At 40.9% G+C, this 26,516-nt stretch overlaps 1 protein-coding gene across 2 annotated transcripts in view; it reads right to left on the minus strand.

Annotated features, from left to right (window-relative positions):
* Window positions 1–26,516, minus strand: part of alk (ALK receptor tyrosine kinase) — a 396,857-nt gene that overhangs the window by 196,092 nt on the left and 174,249 nt on the right. Inside the window, exon 3 of one of the 2 annotated variants that reach the window (XM_039787011.1) lies at window positions 19,072–19,224. In XM_039787011.1, the coding sequence (XP_039642945.1) occupies window positions 19,072–19,224 (153 nt within the window). Of the gene's footprint in view, window positions 1–19,059; window positions 19,225–26,516 lie in introns of both variants that reach the window. The other variant, XM_039787012.1, reaches the window with a different exon arrangement.

Raw genomic sequence — 26,516 nt, forward strand, 5'->3', positions numbered from 1 at the left:
AAGGAAATTAATTTGACCCCGTTCTCACTCCCGCTTGGTCAGTGGCTGCACGTGGGACTGCTGGGATTAATAATGAAAATGCGTTAGGGGGCCCCAGCTGTCAATCAATATCTTCCAGTGATGCGGGCCCCTGATCGGTCCGGGCCTGTAAGCACCGCTTACCGATTACCGTTACGTGTGTGACCTCAAAAAAATAAAATGTCACCTGCTTGTAATGTATCTATATATAGATGGTAATGTTGGTCTGTCAGTCGTGGTCCCCAGAGGATGTATCCTAATGATGTTGGTGATCCAATCAATCAATTTTATTTGTAAACTTGAAACCTCGATCCAGCTGGCTAGCTAGCCCAGGCTAGCAGAGTCGGCAGGAGACTGGCAAATTGATTTCCCCTATCCTGATGAGGGACTCATCGCCACATGCCATAACATGATCCTTGTTTCATAACGCCTCTGTGATTCAACAGTGCTGTGATTGGCAGTCGAATCAGGCTCCTTCGATCGACACATTGAATATTCAACTATTCGGGTCAACCCTAGTTTTCATTAAGACGTCTGTTTTTTTTTCTTTCCTTCTGTGCAGAAAACACAGTAATACACATTCCTGCACAGACACCATGTTTGTTTACTATTGTTAGGGTTGGGTACAGAACTCTGTACTTTTTTGGGTACCGACCGAAATACGTCGGTTCTACCAAGGACCGATTCACATTAAATCAAACGGTGCTAAATTTCGGTACCAGAAAAAGCGTGAACGCGTGAGCTTATCTGTCCCATTTGCATGTTGACAGACAGAGAGTGGAGCACGCACGCGCACACACACACACACACAACACACACACACACACACACACACACACACACACACACACACACACACACACACACACACACACACACACACAGGTGCGGACGGAGCAAACTCGAGTAAACTATGTCGTCTCTGCAGTTTTGTTTAGGTCACAGTGAGTCACAGCGATGCCGTTAAAGCGGTTGCAAGTGTGGTTACAGTTTTCAAAACTTCACGCAGACACCATTCACTGCGATATGATATTAAGGGCGATGCGAAAGCAGTCGCGGTGCTGTAAACGTTCACTTCCTCTCAGACAAGCAGGCAGGCAAATGGTCATGAAAACAAAACAGGCATAATATATTAAAATACAAATACAAGAATAAAAGTACCAGTGCCGTGTAAGAAATGAATAATTATTTGATTTAAGAGGTTGTAGGGACGGGTTTGGGAGGGGAGAGGAAAGTGTTTTATTTTTTATTTTGTTCATTTTGTTTTATGTATAAAATGTTCTAAATAAATAACAAAATGTTCTAAGTAAATAGGATAAATAGGTCTCATATTATTATTTTTACAACTGAAATAATTTTGTTGTTATAACAGGGGGAAAGTACCGGAAAAAGGTTCCGTTGGGTACCGGAACCGAATTTCCGGTACCAGCACCGTAAAAAAAGTGAACGGTACCCAACCCTAATGATTGTGGTCATGGAAACGCTCTGAATAGCTCTATTGCCCCCTTGAGGACTGACGTTTGGTTCCCCCACCTAAGAGCAGAAGTTCAGTATGTTCACAGAGGACGCGCATTTGTACCAGCTGAGCATTGTCATTTGTATACATAATAAAGCTGATGTATTCTCTTCTAAACCTTCATTAGCTTTTATAGACAACTGGTTGACATTTTCAGTTTTTGAAAATAATCCCTTTCTGCCATGCTGGTGCCACCCCATTAATGAGGAAATGAATGCTGATAGTGCCTAATGAATTTAGTCATCTTGGTCTTTTTCTCCACATTTGGAATGCCTATGTGATTCACCCCCTAACACTATCACAATCAAAATCATTTTCCACTCAATTCCTTTGCATTTTATCTTACCTTCTTTACCTTTGTATCACATATGAAATCCACTCTTTTTTTTTTCTCGTGACATCTGTCTGTGGTGACTTTGTGGTGCTGCTATCTCCCTAACTCTGCATTTCTTATCAGTGTTGTTATTACACTGCTTTATGTACCGAGGAGCCCAGTTTCAAACCACAAATCCCACCCTAATGTTCATCTTCAAAATGACTGTGTCAAATATTAGTTTGCATTCTGTTGGATATTATGAAACAATGGTGTTTGAACAAAGCAGCTTATTGTACACTAAGCTGATTCCTATTGAATCCTGCTGTAGATCTATAGTGCAATATAAGCTTTCAAAAGAGGTGAAAGGTTAAAAATGTACATAGAGCTATATTTTTATCTGGGTTTCATTAATCAAAAAGTGAAAGGAACAGTTTTGCTGTGAGAACGATACTAAACAAGGAAATATTGGGCTAGGCTAAGGGGTAACATTTGTCACTGTGTTTTAATATTTGCTTCGAATGCCTGATATGAAAAACTGAGGGAGGAAAAAGTGTGCAAAAGTGCGAGTCTCTGATGTGAGATGCTTCAAAGACCAGCAAGGGAACTAGAGCCAAGGTAGAACCCTGTCCAAGATGGAGGTCTCAGCAGGTCCCCAGTGAAAGCAGAAATGTGTCTGATCACAGCCACAGGGAGTCCTGCACTTCCACACATAACGTCTAAGAGTGTGTGTGATTGTGAATGCATGCGTGCTGTGTGTGTGATCGCCTGGATGCTCTCTCACCGATCGAGGAGCCTTCAGGGAGACACCATCAAAAGAGCCTAATTAATCAAACGTAACAGTGCTGCAGCGCAGGTGGAACACTAAACAGGAATTGTGAGAAGACCCACATACCCCGCCTAAACACTCCGCCACTCTACCCAACATCATTTCACCCCTTCACCTCCAGGAATTCAGTTCTCTGAACTGCTTCTGGTTTGAGTTTTATTTCTATTGTACAAATGGGTTGAGTTTCAGTGCACAATTTAGCCAAGCCCAGATAATTCCATGTATGAATGGGCGTCTGAGCCCGCTTACTTCAACATTACACACACACACATCCTCTTGCCCTCATGTTCAGGTTAGGATCAATACGCCGATTGATTGAGTAAGGACAGATATCTTGGCAGCAGACAGGATACGGGTATGGGATCGAGTATGGAAGACACTGGCCCTAAAGAAACCAATCGATCTGACCTTTAAGGATCGATGATCCACTCAAGAGTAAGTGAGAAGCATCTGGCAGTTAAAGCAGGTTCACCTAATATCCGAATAAGAAATGCATTTCTGTGGCCTTATGGTAAATAAATGGAGGAGTAATTGACTGACGGGGTTCTGGTTACTTTTAAATTACTTGGCACAGAAATGCACCCGTTTTGATTCACTCCACTGAATGGGTGTTATCAGTGGTTATCAGCGTCCTAGATATGAGTAAGAAGGGGCCACTACACCTACTTGTAGGTTCAGAAGGCCATTATCATCAATTCAAGACTAACGGTCACGGTTAGTTTGGTCAGGGCTCCTTGCCGTCACTTTTAAAACGCATTGGGATTTCGGTTACCTTAACCAAGAAATGTGTTACTTGGTTAAGTTTAGGCAATACAATTACTTTGTTAGGTTTAGGAAAAGATTGTGGTTTGGGTTAAAATACTTACATTTGTGGCATTATTTAAGAACGTTACATAAGGCTTAAGTTAACTTACATAGCCCAGGTAATTCTAAAAAAGACACGATTTTTGGTTTCACAAGGGACACAAACACCAGTCTCCTAGGTTAAATTCCTGTTTGTTTGACCCATCCACCACCCCAACCCTCCTCCTCACGAGGAGTTTCGGTCTTTACACTTCTCCCTACAATTGCTGCTCTTCATAATACGTCATCTTAATCAATGGGTAGCAAAAACAGATTTGCTGGATAATTCTATGGTCCTTCTCTCTGAAGGCATTTATAACTATTGGAACCACAGGAGGTAGGCCTGCACGATTCGGGGGAAAATATGAATCACAATTTTTTTGCTTAGAATTGCTATCACGATTCTCTGCCACGATTTTTTTCTCATGAAGTGTAATGTTATTTATTTTTTTGTAGCACATTGCGCAACACCACAAGCCTGTAAACATAGAGGCTTCAATGAATAAAGAAAATAAAATACATACTGGTCATTTAAGTACAGTAGGCTACCAAAAATAGTGACATATAACACATTAAATTAAATATGGCCCTGATGCAGGCTCTATCTGAACTCCTTGAACATGTCTTTACATAATTAAAACATGTCAATCAACATGCTGCAGCTACAGCTTCAGTCTCTAGAGAAATGGAGTTTGTCAATTGCCAAGTACAGTATCAAAAACAGAATGATTTCTTAGCACTGTTTAACTGCTTGCCTTTTATAGAATTAACATTCACCTGGCCATTCAAGTCACTGAAAAAAAATGTAATAAAAAAAAAGTAATTTAAGAATCGCAAACAGCGGTGAATCGAGATTGCGATTTTATAACGATTTATCGTGCAGGCCTAACAGGAGGTAGGTTCAGTAACAAAACAATACACAAATACATATAAATACTTACATACACACACAATATCCACGCTTTGGGAGAGATGTCCACAATGTAGCACAGGAACATTAATTGGATAGTTAACAGACTGTATTCTAATTACATCAGAATGAACATTGTGTTGAAATAATGAGATTTTATTTACTTACAGCATACTTTGAAAGGTATGCTGTACTTGTAATTGCTTCCTTCTGTTTTATTAGTCTTGTACCTACAGTACTAACTGTAGTTCATTAAACGCGAGAGAGAGTTAGACAATAGAGAATGACAGCGCCATCGTAGCTTACACAGGTAACTATTATCCCTGGAGATAGTTTTCCAAGAATAGTGTCAGCCTTTGTTGGAGTGAAGAGCTGATCAATCTCTGGAAGGATACATGACACTTAATTGTGTATTTTCTTCATCAGTAACACTGAGCCTACTACTCCAGGAATCTACAATTGGAAAAAAACAAAAACAAACATTGGCTTCCTATGAGACAGACACATTCTTGTTGTCTCCTCAAAGCCATGAATTAGTGAGGAGATAAATTCAGGGCCAGGTTAATTAAGTTGGGATGTCAGACAATCAGCGTAGTGATATATTACTAAAACAACATAGCACGTAAAACGTAATGAGCTCATGTAGTGTGGCTGACCTCGCTTTTATAGTGCAGGGCAGTTCATTAAAGAATCAGGGTCAAAGGTGGGCCATTTGCTAGATTATTGGCAATTGTGTGGGCCTCTGATGACACACTTGACAAAAAAGACACAGGGGAGGCAGCAAGCTCATTTGGACCAAGGTTAGAGTGTGCATTAAAAACTGGTCTTTCAACACCTCTTGGGGCTCCGTGATGCAGCAACCTCTAGGCTAAGAAAATCCCTCAAGGTTTCATCATGGATGAAAAGAGAAAAGCAGCCTTGGCTAATCTATATCAACTCATTAGCGGTGTGTTTATCAAGTGGGCTAGTGTTTCTGAGAAATGAAGGTTGACAGGAGAAGGACTGGAGAGAGCCCTGGGGCTCAACTTCAGACACAGAACCTGCCATTCCTCTTGGTGTGTCTGATCAGTCTAGTCCTCTGTTAGCTATCCTAAACCGCTAAAGATTATACTGGCCAGAAGTAGTAGGGCAGTATGTATGACAGGGTGATATACAACAAAGGTCACAATCTGGATTCAAACCTCTGACACAATATATGTATTGTTTATTTGCATGCTTTCTCCACACTGTTCAGTACAGTATGTAACTTCACAACAGGCTATTGTGTAATGCTACAGCACAGACAGATATGTCTGACCACACCTGAACAACTGCCATGTTGGGGGAAACAGACCTGAACATTTTAACCCACAGAGGTCAATGCAGCAGTGCTTTTGCTCCATAGAAGATCCAGTTTTACCATACTGACCCATCTGGTTACCTGGCCTTTAACCTTCCACACTATCTGAGATGTTCTTGTTACCATGCTAATCGGAGCACCACCTCTCCTAGAATAGCTTCCTCTGTAGAAACTGCATTTCCCTTAGGTATACTCCTAAGAAGAGGCTTTTCAGTGTAAAGTGCATTCTCATGCCTCTCATTAACGCTTCATCTCAAATAGGTGCTCTGACCTTCTTTACATTAAACTGCTACAGTGTGCTCTATGTTAAGAGTTCATTAACTTTTCGTATTTCCTTATAATGACTGCCTGACTTCCAACTGTTAAAATGTGCGACCACAACATAAGGCGCACAGTAAAGTGGAGGGAAGAACACAAGGCAACAAATTGTCCCTCTGGAAATGAGTAAGTGGCCTCATTATACATTTAACTTAAACTGTTTATATCTGTAGGTACATTCTTCAATGCCATTATTCAAAGCACCTTTGGTTCCCCAGGTATGAGCAGCACTTTTTATAGCATGTCCTGGTTACACAAGGAGATGATAGGGGATTTGGAACTGTTGTGGCAGAGACATTTCAAGTGATATCAACGATGCAGGAGATGTATGCTTCTGACTTGGTTTAGATGAAACATTTTTCTTCACCCAACACCACATAAATCATGGCAAAACAGAATGAGATGGGAAAGGAGGGGGAAAAACGGTAGAGATAAAGGGGTAAGGTGAGTTGCCAGTTTTTTTCTGATGTGACGAACATTTAGCTTCCTCCTGTTTGTGGTTCGCCAACACATTTGTTTTCTATATTCTAGCTTGGCTTTATTTGTGATCATACAATAACATTTGATGATCTTGCTGCCTCTGGAAGCCTACAAAGTTGTGTTTAAAGGTATTGGAGGTGGCATTGCTATTAGGTTTTGCATTAAATAACAAGAAAAACAACAGCAGTTATTCCATCCCCACATAGACTGGATTGCCGAGAGTTTTATTATGTTAAGAATGCTTGAAATGTGCTCTGACTCCTGCTACACCATGTTTATTGCACAGAGCATTGGACAAAACACTGATAATCTTGTCCTGCATGGCTTTTACTTTAAGAGGGGAGGATGTGTCTTCTGACATACATGAAAACAGGGCTTGTTGTGGACAAAAGGTTGTGGGTTTCACTGACTAACAAACAATGTTCCCTACATTGGTTCAATCTGTGATCTGGGTGAGCCAAGTTTAGTTTTCTACTTGTAAGACAACTTTTCAAACCATAATACCTCACTGTTCTTCTTTAGTCCCAGATAGACAGTGTGTTGCCATGTAGGTAGCCATTTTATGCAGATGGCAGGGCCACCCACAAAGCACAATCTTGCTTCAAATGCCAGGGCCTGTGTGTTTCAGGTCCAAAACAGATAAGTAGAACAAATTGCCTCTCATCCAAAGTAATGGTTTATAATTATTTGCTCAGATTAGAAGGGTTCTGGGTACAGAAAAAGGCATTAGATGGCTCTCCTGCCTGCGTGGCAAATGGAACATTGATATGTCTGAAATCATAGAGGTAGAGTAGAGGTGAAGGCAACTAGACACGTTCTTTCTTCTGGCTCATTTTAAATCAAACTTTGAGAAGCTTTGTGTAAATAAGGATGACCTGCAGTGTTCTTCCCCAATTTATATGTTCTGTAGTGCGCAAGGAGTCAACACCGGTCTTTGTGAAAGTGCTCTAAAAGGTATTCCCAGAAGGCATCACTGAGGCACTGCAAAAGGCACTTTAAAGTTTGTGGGCAGCTATTCTCAAGTGCCCACCAGCTGCAGCCTTCATTTGCTCCATGTTGCTGCTCTTTCTCCCCGTTGTATTGACTAAGCCAAAACAACGGTCACAGTTGGTCGAAAAGTAAAATCGTATGCAAGTCATTGTGCTATATCGCCACAAACAAACCTTATGCCATCCAGCTGCCAGAACGACTGCTACCTTAACTCTTTGTGTGATTTATTTTTGTGTGCATGCATGTATGCACAATGGTCAAGCATTGAAAGATCTATCTATATTCACCAAATTTAGTACACGAGGGCTGCAGATGGGATTTTCAGTACTCATTTTTTTTCATTCATTCTTACGCATTCAGGCTACTCAGCCTAAGGGTATGAGAAATATTAACACAGGTTAAGTTATAAAAATGTAATTGTATACGGATAACACTGCATTTTATGGCAAATATTAGGTGCTAATATCTTTCTCTGTAAAAATTCTAACAATTATACATATACAATTCTTCAGTTTTAGGTTTGATGCATGCTGTATCTTATCTTGAAAGTCAAAGGTTGACTATATAGTTTATGGCACATTACAATAGTTTCACATACATCCATTCATTCATTTTTGGTACATCATTGTACTAGAGCCAATCTGTGAATTTCTTTATTGTTGGATGATTCTAGAGTAGACAAATTTCAATGTTTAATGTTCAGTGCTTTTGTTTGCCTTTATGGTAGTTTTATAGTGTGCTAAACCACACATTTAAAACCTACAGTTTAACTTTAATGTACATAGGTATAATTATTTAACACAAATCATAGAATGCTAGTTGTAATTTTACGACATACACGTGATTAAAATGTAAAGTAAACTCTTGACAGAGTCACACGTTAAAGTACGGTAATTTAAAACTTTCTTTTTTATTTGTATACTATAGTTTTTCAGATGTTCATTCCAGATATGTGCTTCCTTCAAAGCCTGCAACAGTTGGTGAAGCTACGGTTTTAAATGCAAAGAATGTAATCTATACAGCCAGGGTTTGCCTTGACATTAAAACCAATGTCAGATAAGCTTCTGTAAGCCAAAGCTCCCTCTAAATTTTGTCTTTTTATCCTGAATCCTATAATACTCAGCCCAGCTAAGAAAATCCAGATGACTCCCTGAGTTGGCAGATGACAGACAGCCCCGGGGCCACTCTATTACAAACAAACAAATCAACGGCTTCAGCAAACAACGTTCTACTGGATATCTCCTCCTGCCAGTCAGCTCCGAGCTCCAACTCACGCTACTCTATTCGGCGGGTGAGAGCGAGAAATCAATGTGTAATCATATTCACACTTTCTTTGGCAGGAGACATTGGAGGCAGACATGGAATTGAGGTGACCCGCTCTGTGCAGAAAGGACACAGGAGAAGCCAAATATAGTCACATCATTTTCTGTCTGTTTCTTCCACAGCGTCTTGATTCAAAATTTCTCTAGATTGTACTCAACAGAGGTGACTCATTTTCAATCAACTCAATTAGTGTCACAGAAGAAGCATTTGGCGCCGAGATAGTTGTTGAACGGTTTGATTGAGTGGATGTATATTCCTTACATCCCTCAGCAGTTGCTGCTGCGTGTCACCACCTGTTAGCTAGCCACTATAGAAAACCCCTTCACGGGGCCCTCTCACAACATAAAGAGCTGATGTGTCAAACCGATCCATGATTACTGCTATGATTTTTCTTGATCTAAATGTTAAGCATTGCATTTTATGCTAATTATCTTGCCAAAGGCACTGTTGCTTCATGCTGTTCTCATTACTTACTTTACCCAGAGCATAAATGTGGCTAACCGCCCCCACATATCAGCCTGAAGGGGAGGAGAAGGGTGCACACTCACAGTGTGCTGCAGTCACATGCTAGTAATGGCCAGGGACATCATGATAATGACTGACAATGATTGCATTAAAGCCACATTTCATTTTATACATTGGTTAAAAAAAAAAGGTCACTTAATTACAGGCAAGTGTAATGGGATCTACAGGATAAAGAAAATGTTTATATTGTAGACTAACACAGTAGAAATGGAACCTTAGTTCCAGAAATGGTATTTCCATATATTGTATTATTCTTTACACTATAAAAGGGCATTAATTATCCATTAGTGGGCACCACTACATACCAGTGGTGGAAGAAGTATTCAGATATTTTACTTCGGTAAAAGCAATACTACATTGTAAAAATACTGTGGCGATAGTTACTTTACGACTGGGTAGCTTAACCTATAATAACATGTCATAATTTAGTTGATTTATATTTTGTATTAATAATAATAATATTAATTAAAGCTGCAAGCAGCGTTTGATGGGCCCTCGCACCTCTACGCGCGTCGGGCTTACTGGCGGACGCCGCTCCTTGCAACCGTGCATTTGCGCGGCACTCAGACACTGCAAATTGTCACCAATGAAAAGGGAAAAGATATCAGTTCATTATCTGTGAAAGGGGGCGTGGCAAAACCATAGGGGTCGGTGCAAACCTTTACCAATAAATAAATAATAAGAACAGGGGGCCAAACCATCACCAGTGAAGAAGGAACTCCCTGCTGAGTTCAATGATACCTCACACAAGACTACATCAAACAGGTCATTAGTTATGAAAAGGGGCGTGGCTAAAGCATAGGGGGCGGGTCAAACCATCACCAAACAAAAATGAACTCTCTGCTAAGTTCAATGATACCTCACACAAGAAATCAATCATCAAATCACCACGCCCACACCATTTGACGAAAAGTTTCTCTTTTAATAACTTTTCATCTTTAAGGTGTTGAGATGGTACAGACCAAATTTAAAGTCCATCGAATGAAATCTCTAGGAGGAGTTCGTTAAAGTATAGCACCTTGACTTTTAGGCCTACTCTTGTTGAGAAGTTTCGAGCCAATTCAATAATGTACACTCAAGTTACGCCCACTTCCTGTTTCGCTGGCGAAACGAATAAAATGGCCGCCCCGCCACGGCCATGCCCTATGACAAAAAGTTTTTACTTTTAATACATGTTCATCTTTAATGTCTTAAGATGGCATAGACCAAATTTAAAGTCGATCAGATGAAATCTCTAGGAGTTCGTTAAAGTATGACTTGGAAATGGCCAAAATCGCACTAATTTTGAACTTTCAATTCAAAATGGTGGACTTCCTGTTGGGTTTAGGGTATGGCTCCAATGATCTTTTTTGTATGTCTTGACATGCTGCATATGTGTACCAAGTTTCGTTAGTCTACGTTAAACGTACTGCTGGGGCAAAAAATATATTTTACTTTGTAGGGTGAACTAGTGAGCCAGTTTTGTGCGCCTATTCCCAAAACCCTTAAAATACGTTGTTGGGGACCAAGAGTCTGGTTAAACCCGTGTGCTCAGAGACAAGGGGACATGTGGCCAAGACAAAGGAATCTTGGCCTGTATGTAAACCTCAAAGCCTGGTTAATTCACACCTCTATGTGAAAGTGCCAGCCAGAAGGGAAACGCCTCACAACTGGCAGGAAGTCAAAGGACTACACGACTGTAGTTTTCACCCTTTCAAGAGTTTCGAGTCTTCCTATTGGTTCAGCGGGACCATAAACACAGCAGGGGGTCTGAACCTATAAATAACCTGACCCTAGGAAACCCCCTCGTCTTCACCTGCAACTCCCGTTGCTGACAGGAGACGCGCAAGCTTCTATTTTCTGGAGAAAGTGGATTTAATTTCGGAGGATCCTATGAAAACGCACCAGTGTTTTTCATAACTGCAGTGAGAAGGAAACAACGTTTTTCTTCTCAAAGTCGACCAAACTCTTCCCCTTACTGCCTTTTTGGAGGGGAGTTTCTCCGTGGCCCTGACGAGCGCCCGGGATTCGTTCTGTTTCATTTCTGTGGAAATATATCGACAGAAACAAACGGACTGAACACACCGTAAAAAGGCTGACGTCTGGGCAGAGATAAGTAGTGTGTTTACTAATGAGCAAAGGGTTCGCTACCATTGTTGCCATTAATGTGATCTGATTTAATCATGTACTGGTCCATATGTGATTATTAATCTGTCTGTGAATGTATAAACGATCAATTATACCGTTGATTTAGGTTGTGTTAAGTAGCTGGGTATAACTGTAATCGCTACCTGCTAATTCATTCCTTTCATGGAATTTAGTTACTGTCTGCGATAGAATCGCGAAAATCAGCAATTAGCTACTGGAGTGGTTATAGTGACGTTTCCCTCAGCAAAACCAAAAGTCTCAGTCTGTAGGACAGTGGCTGAGGGGAACTAGGTCATTATCGATAATTAAGATCAAAGTGCCTCTTTTCTTTACTCTTCTTCTCTTTCTCCTCTTACTAACACACACACAGGCTAGCCGCGTATCTCCCGAGCTAACGCGGTAGGCTAGCTTCACACGTGGAGTCGGCATCACCTTGAACAGAGCTAACACATGACCTAGCATACTAGGCTAAGCGTGCGCGTTGTCTAGCAACCCCCTCGGCTTCTTCAGCTCCTCCCCGTGCACGCAGCACCACTACCGCCCTCTTGAGGCTAAATAGTTTTGTGCAGCTCACAGGAGTAGCCAGTTTGTTTTTTGTGTTAGGCCTACATTTTGACACCCCCCCCCCCCGGCCACACACACACACCCCACACACACAAACACACACACACACACACACAAACACACACACACACACACACACAAAACACACACAACACACACACACACACACACACACACACACACACACACACACACACACACACAGACGTCCGATAACACATGCTGCTTTGTTTTGGCTTTGTTTTGGTTGTGATATGGTAAAAGATATATAAGTTTATAATTGAAGGATTATTGATTAGCTACTGATAATTGTGACGTTAATAAATCTTATTATACTTAATTAGCAGTTGCTTGTGATTATTTGTGTACTTGTTGTAATAATCGCTGGTCGATCAGGTCCGTGCTTGGATTCACCCCTTCCTTTATTTCCTTTTTAAAGGATTACCACAGAAATGAGACTGTTCCACAGTTTGATTATTGGTCCCTGACTAGCAGGGTGGTGCCCCGTTTTGATTGTTTGTCGATTTGATAAAGTTATTAATAACCATATTCATAACTTTATTGATATTGATAAAACATCTTTGATAATTTGCCAATGATCAAATCTGTACCCTACAAGAATCCTACAACGTACACCGCGACCGCCAATTTTGGTGAGTTTCCGAGTATGTTAAGCCCCTCAAAAAGGCAATTAATTTGCCGTAATAATAATTCCTTCAGTTTCAATAGAGCCTTCACCGCTGTCGGCGCTCGATAGTGGAGTAAAGTGCCAATCCTGCATAATGTTAGTTAAAGGTATGGTTCGGATTTTTGTAAGTGGGGTTGTATGAGGTACCTTTAGGGTAAATGGAAAAGGGTTAGGAAACAACAAAGCTAACGCTAAGCGTTTTAGGTGACTAAAATACGTTTAGTTGCTGGCCCCATACATAGCAGTACATTGCTTGGATTCCGTCCCAGTAATCCTGCCTGCTTCTCCAAACTGGCAGCGTGCTGACTGCCATCTACTGTAGGTAATCCAAATTATGGGGCGCCCTGGTAGCTCACCTGGTTGAGCGAGCGCCCCATGTTCTAAGGCTCAGTCCTTATCGCAGCGGCCCGGGTTCGATTCCGACCTCTCTCAAAAAAATCTTCCGAACTACCCCTTAAGTACAGTACTTTAGTAGATATATTTAGTATTTAGTTACATTCCACTACTGCTAAATACAGCATTGCTATATCAATAGAAAGCCCTGTTAAGCCTCTGATTATGGTAGCTGTACTTGATCTAGGTCACCTCTGTGACTTGCCAGCTTGTGTCTGCACAACCTCACGCTAACTACCAGCATCTCTGGATAAAAGAAACACTGTCAGTTTACAAATTTCAAAGTTGATCATCCTACAGAGGACGAGTTAGATACTGTAGAAAACAGCTCTAGCATTTCCACACATGACAGCCATTAAGTATTCATCCCTTATTACCATCCCTTTTAAATTGCAAGTGCCAGTGAATGTGTGGAGACAGCGGCTCGCCCAGCTCAATTATTCAAAACACGCCAACTGTACTGTGGCTAACTGAGGGCTTCAACATGATTATGCACATATATTGCCTTTGTTCTCCACGTTGCCAACCTTCAATCATGATCAGCTTCGTTTTCTTTTCTTTCTTGTTTTGCACATATACATGCGTGATTTTAACCAGGGTTTCTGCAGGGTTCACCAAGTCAAATTTAAGACTTTTTAAGACCATTATGAATGAAATTTAAGACATATATCACAACATAAAAACAACAAAAAACGTCAGATTCGGGAAACATCTGAAACAATTCTCAGATTTCCTCATTTACATTTAGGGCTGCAGCTATCGATTATTTTAGTAATAGAGTATTCTACAGATTATTCCGTCGATTAATCGAGTAATCGGATAAGAAATACTTTTGTTTTATTGAAGAGCAATAATTAACAATAGTTTGGTTACATTTTCGGAAAAAGCTAGCAGCAGCAGCATCTGGTGTGCGACAGTAATAATGCTCCGTGCGGAAACACCGTCCGTCAGCGATACAACGTTGGTAACACTGATTAACACTTTAATGAAGCTTCAAGGCAAGTCATTTTGCATCGAGGAGTTTTTGTAATCGAATTACTCGAGGAATCGTTTCAGCCCTATTTACATTATAGACTGGTGTTTAGTAACCCTTTAGAGGACCCAGAGTAGGGTTGGGTATTGTTCTCTCCCCCCCACCGATACCAGTCCTAAACAACACTTTTAAAAGGGTGCCTAAACGGTGCCTGAATCGATACTTTAAAATAAAGAGCACGGCTTGTGCTTTGCTAAGGCCATATGGTTAAATTAAAATTATTTATTTAAAATATAACACTTATAACAAAACTTATTTTACCAGTCAATTGCAGTTACACGACAAAAAGAAGAACCACTAGATGAGAAAAGGGTATTTTACAAAAACAATGAATGAACCACCAGCTTACCAACTGTAACTGAACGTACCATTACGTCCTGTCTGTGTTGCAGCAGTGTCTATGGTGAAGCTACTCTCTGTCCTTAACTGCAGACTCCCAGTGTTGGAATCATTTCCAATAAAATACTGCCACACTTTCAACCGTTTAGTTTTCAGCATTTAAGTGTATTTAAGTAGCTATCTGCTAACTGTGGGCTAACGTTACCTGCTGCAAAGTGTGTTAACTAGCGTCACATGCAGAGATGTTTCTGTTGCCTCTGATGTCCGTATCAGAGCACCAGAGAGCAGCACAAGCATTAAAGTGGCACCGAAATCCACGTTACTATTCAGCCTGGTAGATAGGCCTACATATTGGCACCGGGTTTCGGTACCCAAGCCAGAGCACCTCTGCTCGGTTGACTCTGATCCAAAAGTGACACAGAGGTCGCTTACTAGAGTTGCGGAGCTGCTGTGTGGGTGTGGCCTAGGCAGTGTGGAGGTAGTGCTGGGGCCGGGGCTGGAGCCACGGCCAGATACTCAGCAGAACTGGCTGATGGCTGTAGTTTGCTTGAGACCCTTCACATTTAGATGTTTCTCACTTTTTTCATGAGACTCCAGCGCCCGTACACCCAACGTTTATAGTTTAATTGCTTTATCGCTCGCATAAGAAGCAGTAGGCTTCAAATACTTTGTAAGCAACTGGATGTTTGCCCTAAATTCAGTTTTTCAAGCATTGCTAAACTTGCACTTCCACATACCTAAAGAATACAATCTGTTGTATGTCTTTGGTACAGTCCGCAAGAGACTTGCACCAATAACACGAAAGCTGATTGGCTGCAATTTAAGTTGCATATTGGTCTCATTTGTAGTTGTAATACAGCGAATTATATTCTGACTAGCGAAAAAAAGAACTACAACACCACGGAATTAAAAACAAAAACTTTTGCGCTGCGGGAGCATTTTAATGAGCATTAGAGGTAGCGTTGCATGGACGTAAGAAAATTAAGACCGGTTTAAAATTATTTAAGACCTAGACACAATACTTCAGCGAAATTTAAGACTTTTTAAGGCCTTACATTTTGACTTTGAAATTTAAGACTTTTTAAGACCATGGCTGTTACAGGGTCAGGGAGAAGGCTGCAAAGACCTGATGTCCCCCTTTAATTCCATTCCTTCATATATAATCACTTTAATATGTCTGCACATCATATACATTTTAATTGAATCCCTCTGTTCTTGGGGATTTAGGATCCTCAAGATAAACTCTGTCAATAATAATAATTTTCAGTGGGCAGAGGAAGCCGTTGTGTTAATAACTTTTAGAGATGCACCGATTACAACTTTCTAGGCCGATTCCAATTTCCGATTTTCTTTGAGTTAGGCCAGCCAATACCGATTTTAGCCGATTCCAATTTCATTTTTTCTAACCACTTTAAAGCACACACAAATATTTATTTTCTATCTTTTCTTTAATAGAACATTTTGCACAGAACATAGAACATGTTTTGAACAGATAATGGATCACTATAAAATAGAACTATATAAATTACTCCTGGTGTGGGAAATTCACACACATCTAAAGTGCAATGTCAGAACCATTTCCTTCTTTTCACATCCAATATCACACTAAAACAAATGTGATTTTGGTTTTTGGTGTCGTCCCTCCACGCCCTACTTTTTCCCTGCAGGTGTTGCATATTGCAAACTTGTTATCTTCTGCACACACGCTGAAGAATTTCCAAACAGCTGACATGTTGCAGGTTAAGTCACGAGGTTCCCTACACGTGTGAGAATAGCGCCGACACACGCTTCACACAGAGAAAGGAAAAAGAGACTGTGCCGTCGCGTCCGTGTGTGCGTGCGTCCTTTAGAACTGTAACTCGTATAACTTATGTTGTCAGTTAATTATAGCATTGACCGTCATGAAATCAGCATATGTCAGACTGACCTACCGGTCGCCGGTTATGGCCGAGCACGTGAAAACCGGCCAATTCCGGTCACCAGCTGGTCTATCGGTGCATCTCTAATAATTTTGTAAAATCCAGGTCTTTGAGATGGGAGAAATTACTATATGAACTTATATAAAAGAGTTATACATCTATATTCAATGCAAATCTAGAAATCTAATAGGATAGTAAAGATTATTTTGAAGACAAGACTCAAAGTTGATGGGACAATATTTGTACATCATTTAAAGACTAGACAAAGACATTTTCTACTAAAAACTAGTTGTCCTCTCTGGGTAAAAACTGGTTGTGGCTAAATTAGTCTGTGGAAATGTTGTGCACCTTGCATGCTCTTTAAGAAAAATACGCTTAATGTATTGCCAGTATTAAGTTATGTGGCATACTTGGAAAACAAAGTAATTTGTATTAATTAATAGATCATGATGGAGGAGAGAAATCAAGGGAAAGGAGAGAAATCAAGGGATCATCAGTCATTTTTTGTACTACTGGGTTTTGAACAGTTGCTATTTTTTTTTACCTTAAATTGTAATAACCCTGCTTGTGATGGCGTAGCTGCTGAGCCCACACCCACACACACATCAAGTCTGGCCAAGCTTGCGCAGATACACGGACACAAACACAATTGAAATGCTGATGTCTGAAGACAAGAGAGATGGGCCCATCTCTTGACCTGTCATCTTTCCTTCCTCTCGTTTTCAGCCGTTTCTGCTTGTTTGCCTGTTTTTTCCCTCTCACACACACACACACACACACACACACACACACACACACACACACACACACACACACACACACACACACACACACACACACACACACACACACACACACACACACACACACACACAGACAGACAGACAGACAGACAGACAGACAGACACACACACACACACACACACCCCAATCGTGGTTACTAGAGAACGTGATAAGCGATCTGATTGCCAGTCTGGGTACATTGAACATGTAATTTCTCATAACATATTTTGGATATGCGCAGCGGCTTTCACTTTCATCAATAAAACTGACAACACCGGCTCGGCTGTCCTGCCTCCTGCTCGGCTAACGTGATGATGACATGCTTCAGTGTTGATAGCGTCTTGCTTCGGTAGCTCGACGGTTATTTTGGTCATAGTCTTCATTACAGCGGCCAATTATCCACTTTACATTTAAACCTAAAGTTCCACTAGTTCACTCAAGCGCTCATAGCGATCTCCTTTTAGCAACTTTCTTGCCAATCCAACAGTTGTTTACATACTGTTAGCTACTTTAGTTTAGCAGTTAGCGGTGGCTTCTCTCACTCGCCGTCTCTGTTGATCAGCGCGTCAAATGTTTAGCTGTTCCTCTGCCTGCTAATGTGATAATTATGTAATAACTGTAGTTTATTCGTCGTGCTGGAGGCGAAGCTCCGCACCAGGGAAACTCAATTGTTAACTGCTGTATCTTAGCCCCCAGTTGCGTTAATGGGTGCAGGCTGACCTAATGTAGCGTGAGCTCCCATCCCCTCGCAGCAGCCGGAAAGCCAGGGAGGTTGGGTGACTGTCCAAAGCACAGCCAATCAGATGTGAGATGCATGGAAAAGGGATGGCAAACTCCTGTGTAATTAACGTTGAGGAACTAAAGATTCACTCGTGCTGATTAACGTGGCTCAGCGGGCAAACTTACCGCTCTACCAGAAAATAAACAGCAGGGCGCAGATTCTAGATTATTATAGTTCTGATAGTAAGTTAGTTAAAATCACTTTATATGCGTAGGAAAACCCAATCGCCGCTCATTCCTTTAATCGTCGATATATGATCTAATCGCCACAAGCCTCTAACACACACACACACACACACACACACACACACACATCCTATGCCCTCATTTACAACTTAAAGTAGATATACAGGTGAGACAGCTATAATTTCTTCAGTCCATTCACACCAACTCCTTTCTCTTACCCGTCAATATATTTTACTTTTCCAATTTCATTCAGCACTCCACCCATCTGGGCTCAGACTTGTGGCTCATGATAGGAAAAAACATTTAAGGAAATAAATAGACCCTTCTGTCTCCCTCCATTTCACCATCACCTCAGGAGATAAGATGACAGAAACTGTTTTCTCATCTTCCAAGGTATGAAAATGAATGATGCCGGAGGATATGGAAGATTTGAAGGCAGGGGCCTACAAGATGTTGCAGACTACTGGCTTAGTAAACTATATTCAGCTCTTTACCTGAGAAAACTTTATGAAAAGTAATATCCCAATAGCACTTAAGCAAACATGTAATCCTGCTTCTTTGGTATTTCAATTGGCTTAAAGTTATCAAAGTGATTGCTTTAGTTCCTGTTTAAGTGTCTGAAATGACATTATTAAGTGGAAAGCTTGAAGGACACAGAGTGGTACTCCATACCGCACAGCACCAAAAAAGCTTGCCACGACAAAACTGACAAAGGCACTCAAAAAGTAATGGCTGATGCATTCTTTATGAAGTTTAACATGAGCAGGGCATTTTAAAAGTATGAGAAGATTGAGAAAGTTTGTTGTAAAATGAAATTCCCCTGCAATGGGGGGAAAGCGATACCTTCGTTCTTACCTTCCTCCCACCCCTGGGGGCTTTCTGCCTTCTTTTCGCTTTTCTCGTTCCTTCCCTCCCGCAGGTCCCCGGCAGCCACTATGCTCCATGTGAACTCTGGGATACCCTCCAGGTGCTGGTCGCATGCTCTGCTATTGCCAGGGCATTGGTTATCTGGTAAAATACGCACAATACATTACATTTAGAAATGTGTCTATGGCTGGACCACTGAAATATGTACACAAACATTTTCATAAAATTAGTTTCAATAGACAAACAAAACAGACAAACAAACAATAATTCAAAAAAAATTTCTGCAGAGGCACATATATTTCAACAGTGGCTATTACAATGCAATAACTAAACAACGTTCAAACTAAAGTGATTCTCGAAGCCCACATCACGAGAATCTTAACAATCCAAGCTCATTCGGGAAAGAAAACGGATGGCAGGCAAAAAATACCTTGTTAAGTCTAAATTAGCTAATTCAACCTTTAATTACATATACTGCCAGGGGAAAAGAGGTGTTCAATAGAATAAACATAATGTTGCAGCAGCATTTTTTTTTGTCAATTTTGATTGAAAGTCCACAGTTTCAACAAACAAGGAACTGGCTCTTTAACTACAATCTAAACAGACTTTTCAAACTGTTGCAAAATCTGCAAATATACAGCTTCATTCGACCAAAACGTTAAAAGATCAGTCAGAAGAGGTAACAACAGGATCAGGGAGGGAGAACCTTGTCAGTTGGATATTTTGTATTTTCAGATATAATGGCCTCAGACTTTTTGGTTGCACATCATCATTTTGAGTCAGTACATGAAGCCAAACAGCTTTAATAGCAGTACACCTCTTGGTGCATAGTGAAGACTGTTTCACTGGCAGGAGTGGAGGGGGGTTATACAAATGCAGTGTTCATTTAAACATTGCTGCTGTCAAGACTAGGGCTGGGTGTAATAGAAGTCAAGGCATTACTGCTGTAATACCCTCCCTAAAAATGTGCTCAGGGACAAAATTAAGGGTCAGCTCTCCTCCCACTCAACCTCTCTCTGTCTCTATCTTTGCCTCCATCTGTCCTTCCCTCCCTGTGGACAGACCTCATGAAGACTCATCCCTGTGGTTCAGTAAATCGCTGTTTGAGGAGGCTTGGTCACTTTCAAATGACTTCTCGCACTAGGCTCTGGAGGAGAGGACCTAAAGTTTTGTATAATCATCTTTCTATACCTATCTACCAGTTTCTTTAACAATTTTGCTTTTCTACATTAAAGTGGTCAGAACCAGGGCTGGGTTTAACAGGTGGTTGACTCGATTACACATGTAACTAATATTTCAATAATGATCACAATGTTATAAACATGCCAAAACGTTTGTCTAATAATGCTAACTGCACTAGGCTGTTTATAGAAAGCTTACCACGATTAACAAATCAACATTTTTGTGCAAATTATTTGTGCATGTGAATGCTTAGTGTGGAATAATTCAGCAATTCCGTGAACCAGAAAGCAGTGTTGCCAACTTAGCGACATTGTCGCTAGATTTTGCGACTTCTCAGACCCCCTTAGCGACTTTTAAAAGAAAAAAAAAAGCGACTAGCAACAAATCTGGCGACTTTCTGTAGAAAAGACGCCAGTATTGTCCAGCGAGCATGCAAGGTATTTCTCTCTTGTGGCCTCCAAAACAGTCTTCTGTTCTGTGACTGAGGAGCAGCACCTCCCCTCTCTGCTCTCTCCTCACTGCGCTGGCAGGTAGAAGGGGAGGGGGGACAGGGTGCGGGGCCGGTGTAGGTACGAGAGACAGCAGCACGCAACGGGAGAAAGACGCCGCTGAGCTGGCCTGGCCCTGGGCAAGCCAGCCTTCTTTGAGAATTCTTTATCGATCTTTTTCCCTCCCTTTGTAGAATTTATTTTTTTACTTCAAAGATAAGCTACCTAATTAATAATTATCAGGTAAAATAAATTCCTTGTTGAATTTGTGATTATTTGGCTAAAGATTTATATTTCTCTCTATCTACCTTGCTGACACAACCGCTAAGCTTTATGCAAATGATTGCGTAATGACGTCATCTAGCTACTTTAACCAACTTTTGGAGCTGGTGCTAGCTACTTTCATTGGAAAAGAGTTGGCAACACTACCAGAAAGGTGACAGAGTGAGGTCAATGCAATTTAAACAAAAGCATGACTACAACTAATCATGTTACAGGTCATAAAGAAAACTATGTGAAATCATCAATGTAAAGAACAATAAATCTTACCAATAAAATGAGCAACTGTGTTTAGGGAGGCACTTTTATCATACTTAAGGTGGACAAGATTACCAGGCCAACCTCATCAGATCAATACAGTAGCTTTACCACTATATTGTTAAGGTTACGCAGTGCTACAACTACAGTCTAAGTAGGCACCACAACTGAGATAAGCCACAATTTGTACTTTCTCAGCATTTGTTAGATAGTTACACTGTGCTGAGGTCTTGGAGACTTTCCCATATTGTCCCATCTCTAAGAAATCAGAAGCAATTTCAAGTATTGATTTTACAGCAAGAGCACTCACTTCTTCGGTTTGTAAAAGTTTTGTTTTTAGCCTGTATAACCCTGATACCACACTTCTTACAGCAAAGCCTGCACTCTCTACATGTTAACAGTGCTGCTGTTCTTCAGTTAAAATACAATAAACTATGTAACAATAGATCTTCTCAAGACTGTAAAAGTCTGCAGAATACATGGCTTGGGCTGGCAATCCTAAATTATCTTACATCTTAGAAGGTATGATATGCAGTGTTTTCCACAAAAACCAATGTATCGACAAGTATAAAAGTAACCCCCCTATGAGCTACAAGAAGTGTGTGGTGGTGTCTGTATTGGGGGTTCTAAGTAAAGCCAAAACATCTCGATCGCCCCCTGGCTGCAGTACGGGTCATAAATCCCGCCCCGTCCATGTGAGCAGATGGGACATCGGCCGAACAAAAAAATCAAAGTAATTGTCAAATAAATTTTTCCCAAAGATGGTTTCTGTGAAACATCATGATTGACAGCTGTGATTGACTTAGTCTGGATCAACGGAAGTACATTTCCAGGATAAAACATGGCACGTTGTGCATGTTTTTGTGCATGTTTTTGTGCATGTTTTTTTTTTTTTTTTAAACAGCCTATGGTCTGCATCTTTTTTTAATAATATTAAAATATTTCATGCTCAAATGCAGCCTGTTATTAATATTTATTACACTACATTGTCAATTCCACTATAAGCATGTGGTTGTTGTTACACGTTCTGTCCACTAGAGGGACTTCCAACATCAGCCTGGCCTTGAAGGGGACTTAAGCCACGGCGCATTGCATTTCCGACACACCATTTCTTAACATTCATTTTCCACCAGGAGCACACAGCGACAAACACAAATCAACAGAGAACTCTGTGATGAAACATTATCTAACAAGCGAGTGAAGCGGCTCTGTTGTAAAGGCTAATGGTGCTCTGTTAGCACAATGACATCATGTTAGAAAGCCGAAATGATTTGTCATAAACTAAGTAACAATAGTGTTAGCCAAGATGCTAACGGCATTGATAACTTAGCCCACATGTGTCAAACTCAAGTATATCGCACGCACCACCATAATAGTACAAGCTGTGTGTCTCCTGTGCGGAGACAGTTGGTGTGTCTCAAATCGCGCACTTCTGTACTTATACTAACTATTTGAGTACACTCAAAATTTAACTCGTCGAAGTGTGGTAAATGAGTCTAAAGTACCCGGATGTGCACTCATAACGTGAAAGTTGAGTGTGGATCGATGGACACTTTCCACACTCAACTGTCGCCATCTTGTTGCAAGGTACTACAAAAGGTGAAAACTTTCAATAATGGGGCCGAATACAACCCAAATTAGTTAACATCAGTTTTTTTACTTGTTTACATATCCAACCTGTTTATGTATGTGTGTTAATTTTGCAGTAGTGATGATTTTTTAGATTATAAGTTATTTGATTTTGAGTGCTATCGCTTTATTAGTAGTAGGGGTTAGGTTTTCTTACTTTGGTTATTATAACCTATACGTACATGTGTTGTGGTATACGTTGTTGTTTTTAACTATCGTACTGCAGACGTTTTAGGTAGATGTGTGATTGTATATAATTATGTATAATGTTAAGTACGTTAATGTATGCTATGTTATATCATATTAACATGTTTTGGTGTTATATAATGTTACAGAAATGTCCTTGGTTCCTCTGCTAGAAAGTGGGATTTCCCTGCTGGTTTGTGCGACGTCACGTAGTGTAGTCTGTATCTTACATAGAGAACTCCATCCCTGTTTAAATTGGTCTATCATTTATCCCAATTTATTTTTTTTTTTTTATTTTTTTATATTTATATTATATTTTTTTATGTACTTATTGTTGCACCATTTTAATTGTCAATTTTGCTAAATAATCAAAATGGCCATTTGTGGTTATTTTTTTTTTTACAATGATTAAGAGAAAAGCATGATATATATACCTGGATGTTTACGGTTGCATAAACAGAGGGCAACAATAAAAAATCACATTCATTTTGTGACAAAGCAGAAATGTATGGTGACAACGTGGTGAGAATGCTCTGCCCTGGGTATAATTCACAGAGAAGAAGGAGGAGGACTGAGATGTTTTGATCGTCACTTCCGGTAAGTACAAAAGGCAGTGCGCGATTTGAGACAATACTCCTCCGTCAAATTTTACGCACTATGCAAGTAAGTACATAGTGTACGAAGTGCACTTCCCTTAGTGCACTACGGGAAGTGCGCGATTTGAGACACACTAAGTGTGTCTGTAATGAAAGAATACAACATAAGAAGACACTATGAAACGAAGCACCACGACAAATACAAGCATCTGGACACGACACAAAGGCTACAGAAGGTAGAAGAGTTAAAAAGAAGTCTGGTGTCACAGCAGGCTATGTTCACTAAAGCCAAATCACAAAGCGAGGCTGCTGTTAAGGCCAGTTTTATTGTGGCAGCAGAGGTTGCAAAATCAGCCCGGCCCTTTACCGAGGGGAATTTGTCAAAAACTGCATGATTAAAGTTTGCGACGCCGTGTGCCCAGAAAAAAGGCAAGCATTTTTAAATGTGAGCCTGAGCCGAAACACTGTTGCTGACCGTGTGCGTCACCTTGCTGCCAATCTCCAACAAAAGCTTGTGAGAAAGGGAAAAGATTTCATTGCATACTCCCTTGCTGTGGATGAGAGCACCGACACTTCTGATACTGCCCAGCTGTCAATTTTCATCCGTGGAGTGGACTCAAGCCTGTGCGTAACAGAAGAGTTTTTGGGGTTACACTCAATGCATGGCACAACTACGGGGAAAGATCTCTTTGAAGAGGTGTCCAGATGTGTAGATAAAATGGGGTTGCCGTGGGATAAACTTGTGGGACTGACAACAGATGGAGCGCCTGCGATGTGCAGTCAAAAAAGTCGATTGGTGGGGAGGATCCGAGAAAAGATGCAGGAGGAAAATGTCACAGGTGAGCTGACAGCTTATCACTGCATCATACACCAGGAATCCTTGTGTGGCAAAGCCTTGAAAATGGAACATGTGATGAGCATCATAACACAAGCGGTTAACTTTATCAGAGTCAAAGCTTTAAATCACCGCCAGTTCAAGTCTTTTCTGGCGGAGTTAAGTTCAGAATATGGTGACTTGCCCTATCACACAGAGGTGCGATGGCTAAGCCAGGGAAAGGTGCTGGAAAGATTTTTCGAGTTGCGTGAGGAGATCTGTGAGTCCATGGAAAGCAAAGGGAAAGACACAACAGAGCTCTGAAATAAAAAGTTTCTGTGTGAAGTGGCGTTTCTGTGTGACATCACGAGCCACCTGAATGCGCTCAACCTGCAGCATCAGGGGAGGGGCCGTGTCATCACTGACATGTACGCTACAGTGAGGGCTTTTAAAAGCAAGTTTTCCCAACTACACAGTTTGCTGAAAAACTCGACATACTTGGTGCTGACTTCACATGGCGATTTGCTGATTTTGAAGCCCAAAAAAGCAGGTTTGAACTGCTCAGTAATCCATTTACAGCCGACGTGGAAAGCGCACGATCAAACCTCCAAATGGAGCTGATTGAGCTCCGATGTAGTGACACACTGAAGGCAAAATATGAGTCTGTGGGTGCTGCAGAATTTCCACGTTTCATCCCCGATACAATGCCCCAGCTGCGCTCCCAGGCTGCTCAAACGCTATCTATGTTTGGCAGCACATACTTGTGTGAACAACTCTTCTCTTTGATGAAGATAAACAAAACTTCACACAGGAGTCGTCTTACTGATGAACACCTTCACTCAATCCTGAGGATTTCCTCAGCTCAGAGCCTGACCCCAGACATTGATGAACTTGTATCCAAGATGAGACACCAAGCATCTGGCTCAGACCAGTGAGCGTCACAGAGCAGCAAACGATGCTTTGACGCATTTTCAGTTTTTAATGCAATTTCATTTTTGCTTTTGTTTCTCTTGCTACTACAGGACATTTGATTTTTCTTTGAAGTAAATAACTTTTGGCTGTTGTTTGCCTGTAGAAAATGTTTTCACTTGAAATTACTCTTACAGATAGAGCCATAAGAAATTAGGGAAACTGATTTTATTTATTTATTATTTTTATTTCTTTTATTTCCTAATTAATGTTGTTTTATAGGCAGTAATCTATAGGCCTTGTTGGTTTCAGGTTCAATATGTGCAATAAGGTTGTTTCAATAAGTTTTCAATAAACGTTGAACCCGTCCGGCCCTTGACTTATAGCAATTTTTTAATCTCGGCCCACTGTGTATTTGAGTTTGACACCCCTGACTTAGCCAAACGGTGATTTCAATACTATTTTTAATAATAAGCAACTTGTTTCTTAAAGATCATCATGTTACTGAGAAAACGTAGCCTAGAAATCTAGACGCACCCTAGTGGCAGCAAATTTATTTTGCAGCCAGGGGGGTCTAGGCACTCTCCGTTGGCTTGCGAGCTGGAAAAACCAAATTTTGGTCAGGCCAATCACATCGTGTATAGAGTCGGTGGGCGGGACTTATGGCTGCTGCTGCTGGGAACAGCAGTCTTCTGAAAGATTTGGAGTTAAGCTTTTCTTTGAGAAAAGAACAAAAAACGACACTGAAATCATTCTTAAAACAGGAAGATGTGTTCAGAGTTTTGCCGACCGGATACGGCAAAAGTTGAATCTATCAACTAGCTTCTCTACCTTCTTCGTTTTCTCTGCCTGGTTGCAGCGCTATCCTATTACGTGCAGAGGGAATTTGAAAGAACCAGAACAAGCTACATAATGATAACACAAGCATTTGGGCTCGGTGGATGTCGATTTTAAAGTCATGTTAAAACTATTTTCCATCCTTCTTCTGATTTCCAGCCGCAGCCTGTCACCCCCCCCCCCCCGCACTGATCTAACGTTAGCTCCGTGATCTTAAGACCTCACAAGCCTTGTGTTTCTCACTCCCGCTAACTT

The sequence above is a fragment of the Perca fluviatilis genome, chromosome 20, assembly GCF_010015445.1.
Source record: "Perca fluviatilis chromosome 20, GENO_Pfluv_1.0, whole genome shotgun sequence".
Lineage (NCBI taxonomy): Eukaryota > Metazoa > Chordata > Actinopteri > Perciformes > Percidae > Perca > Perca fluviatilis.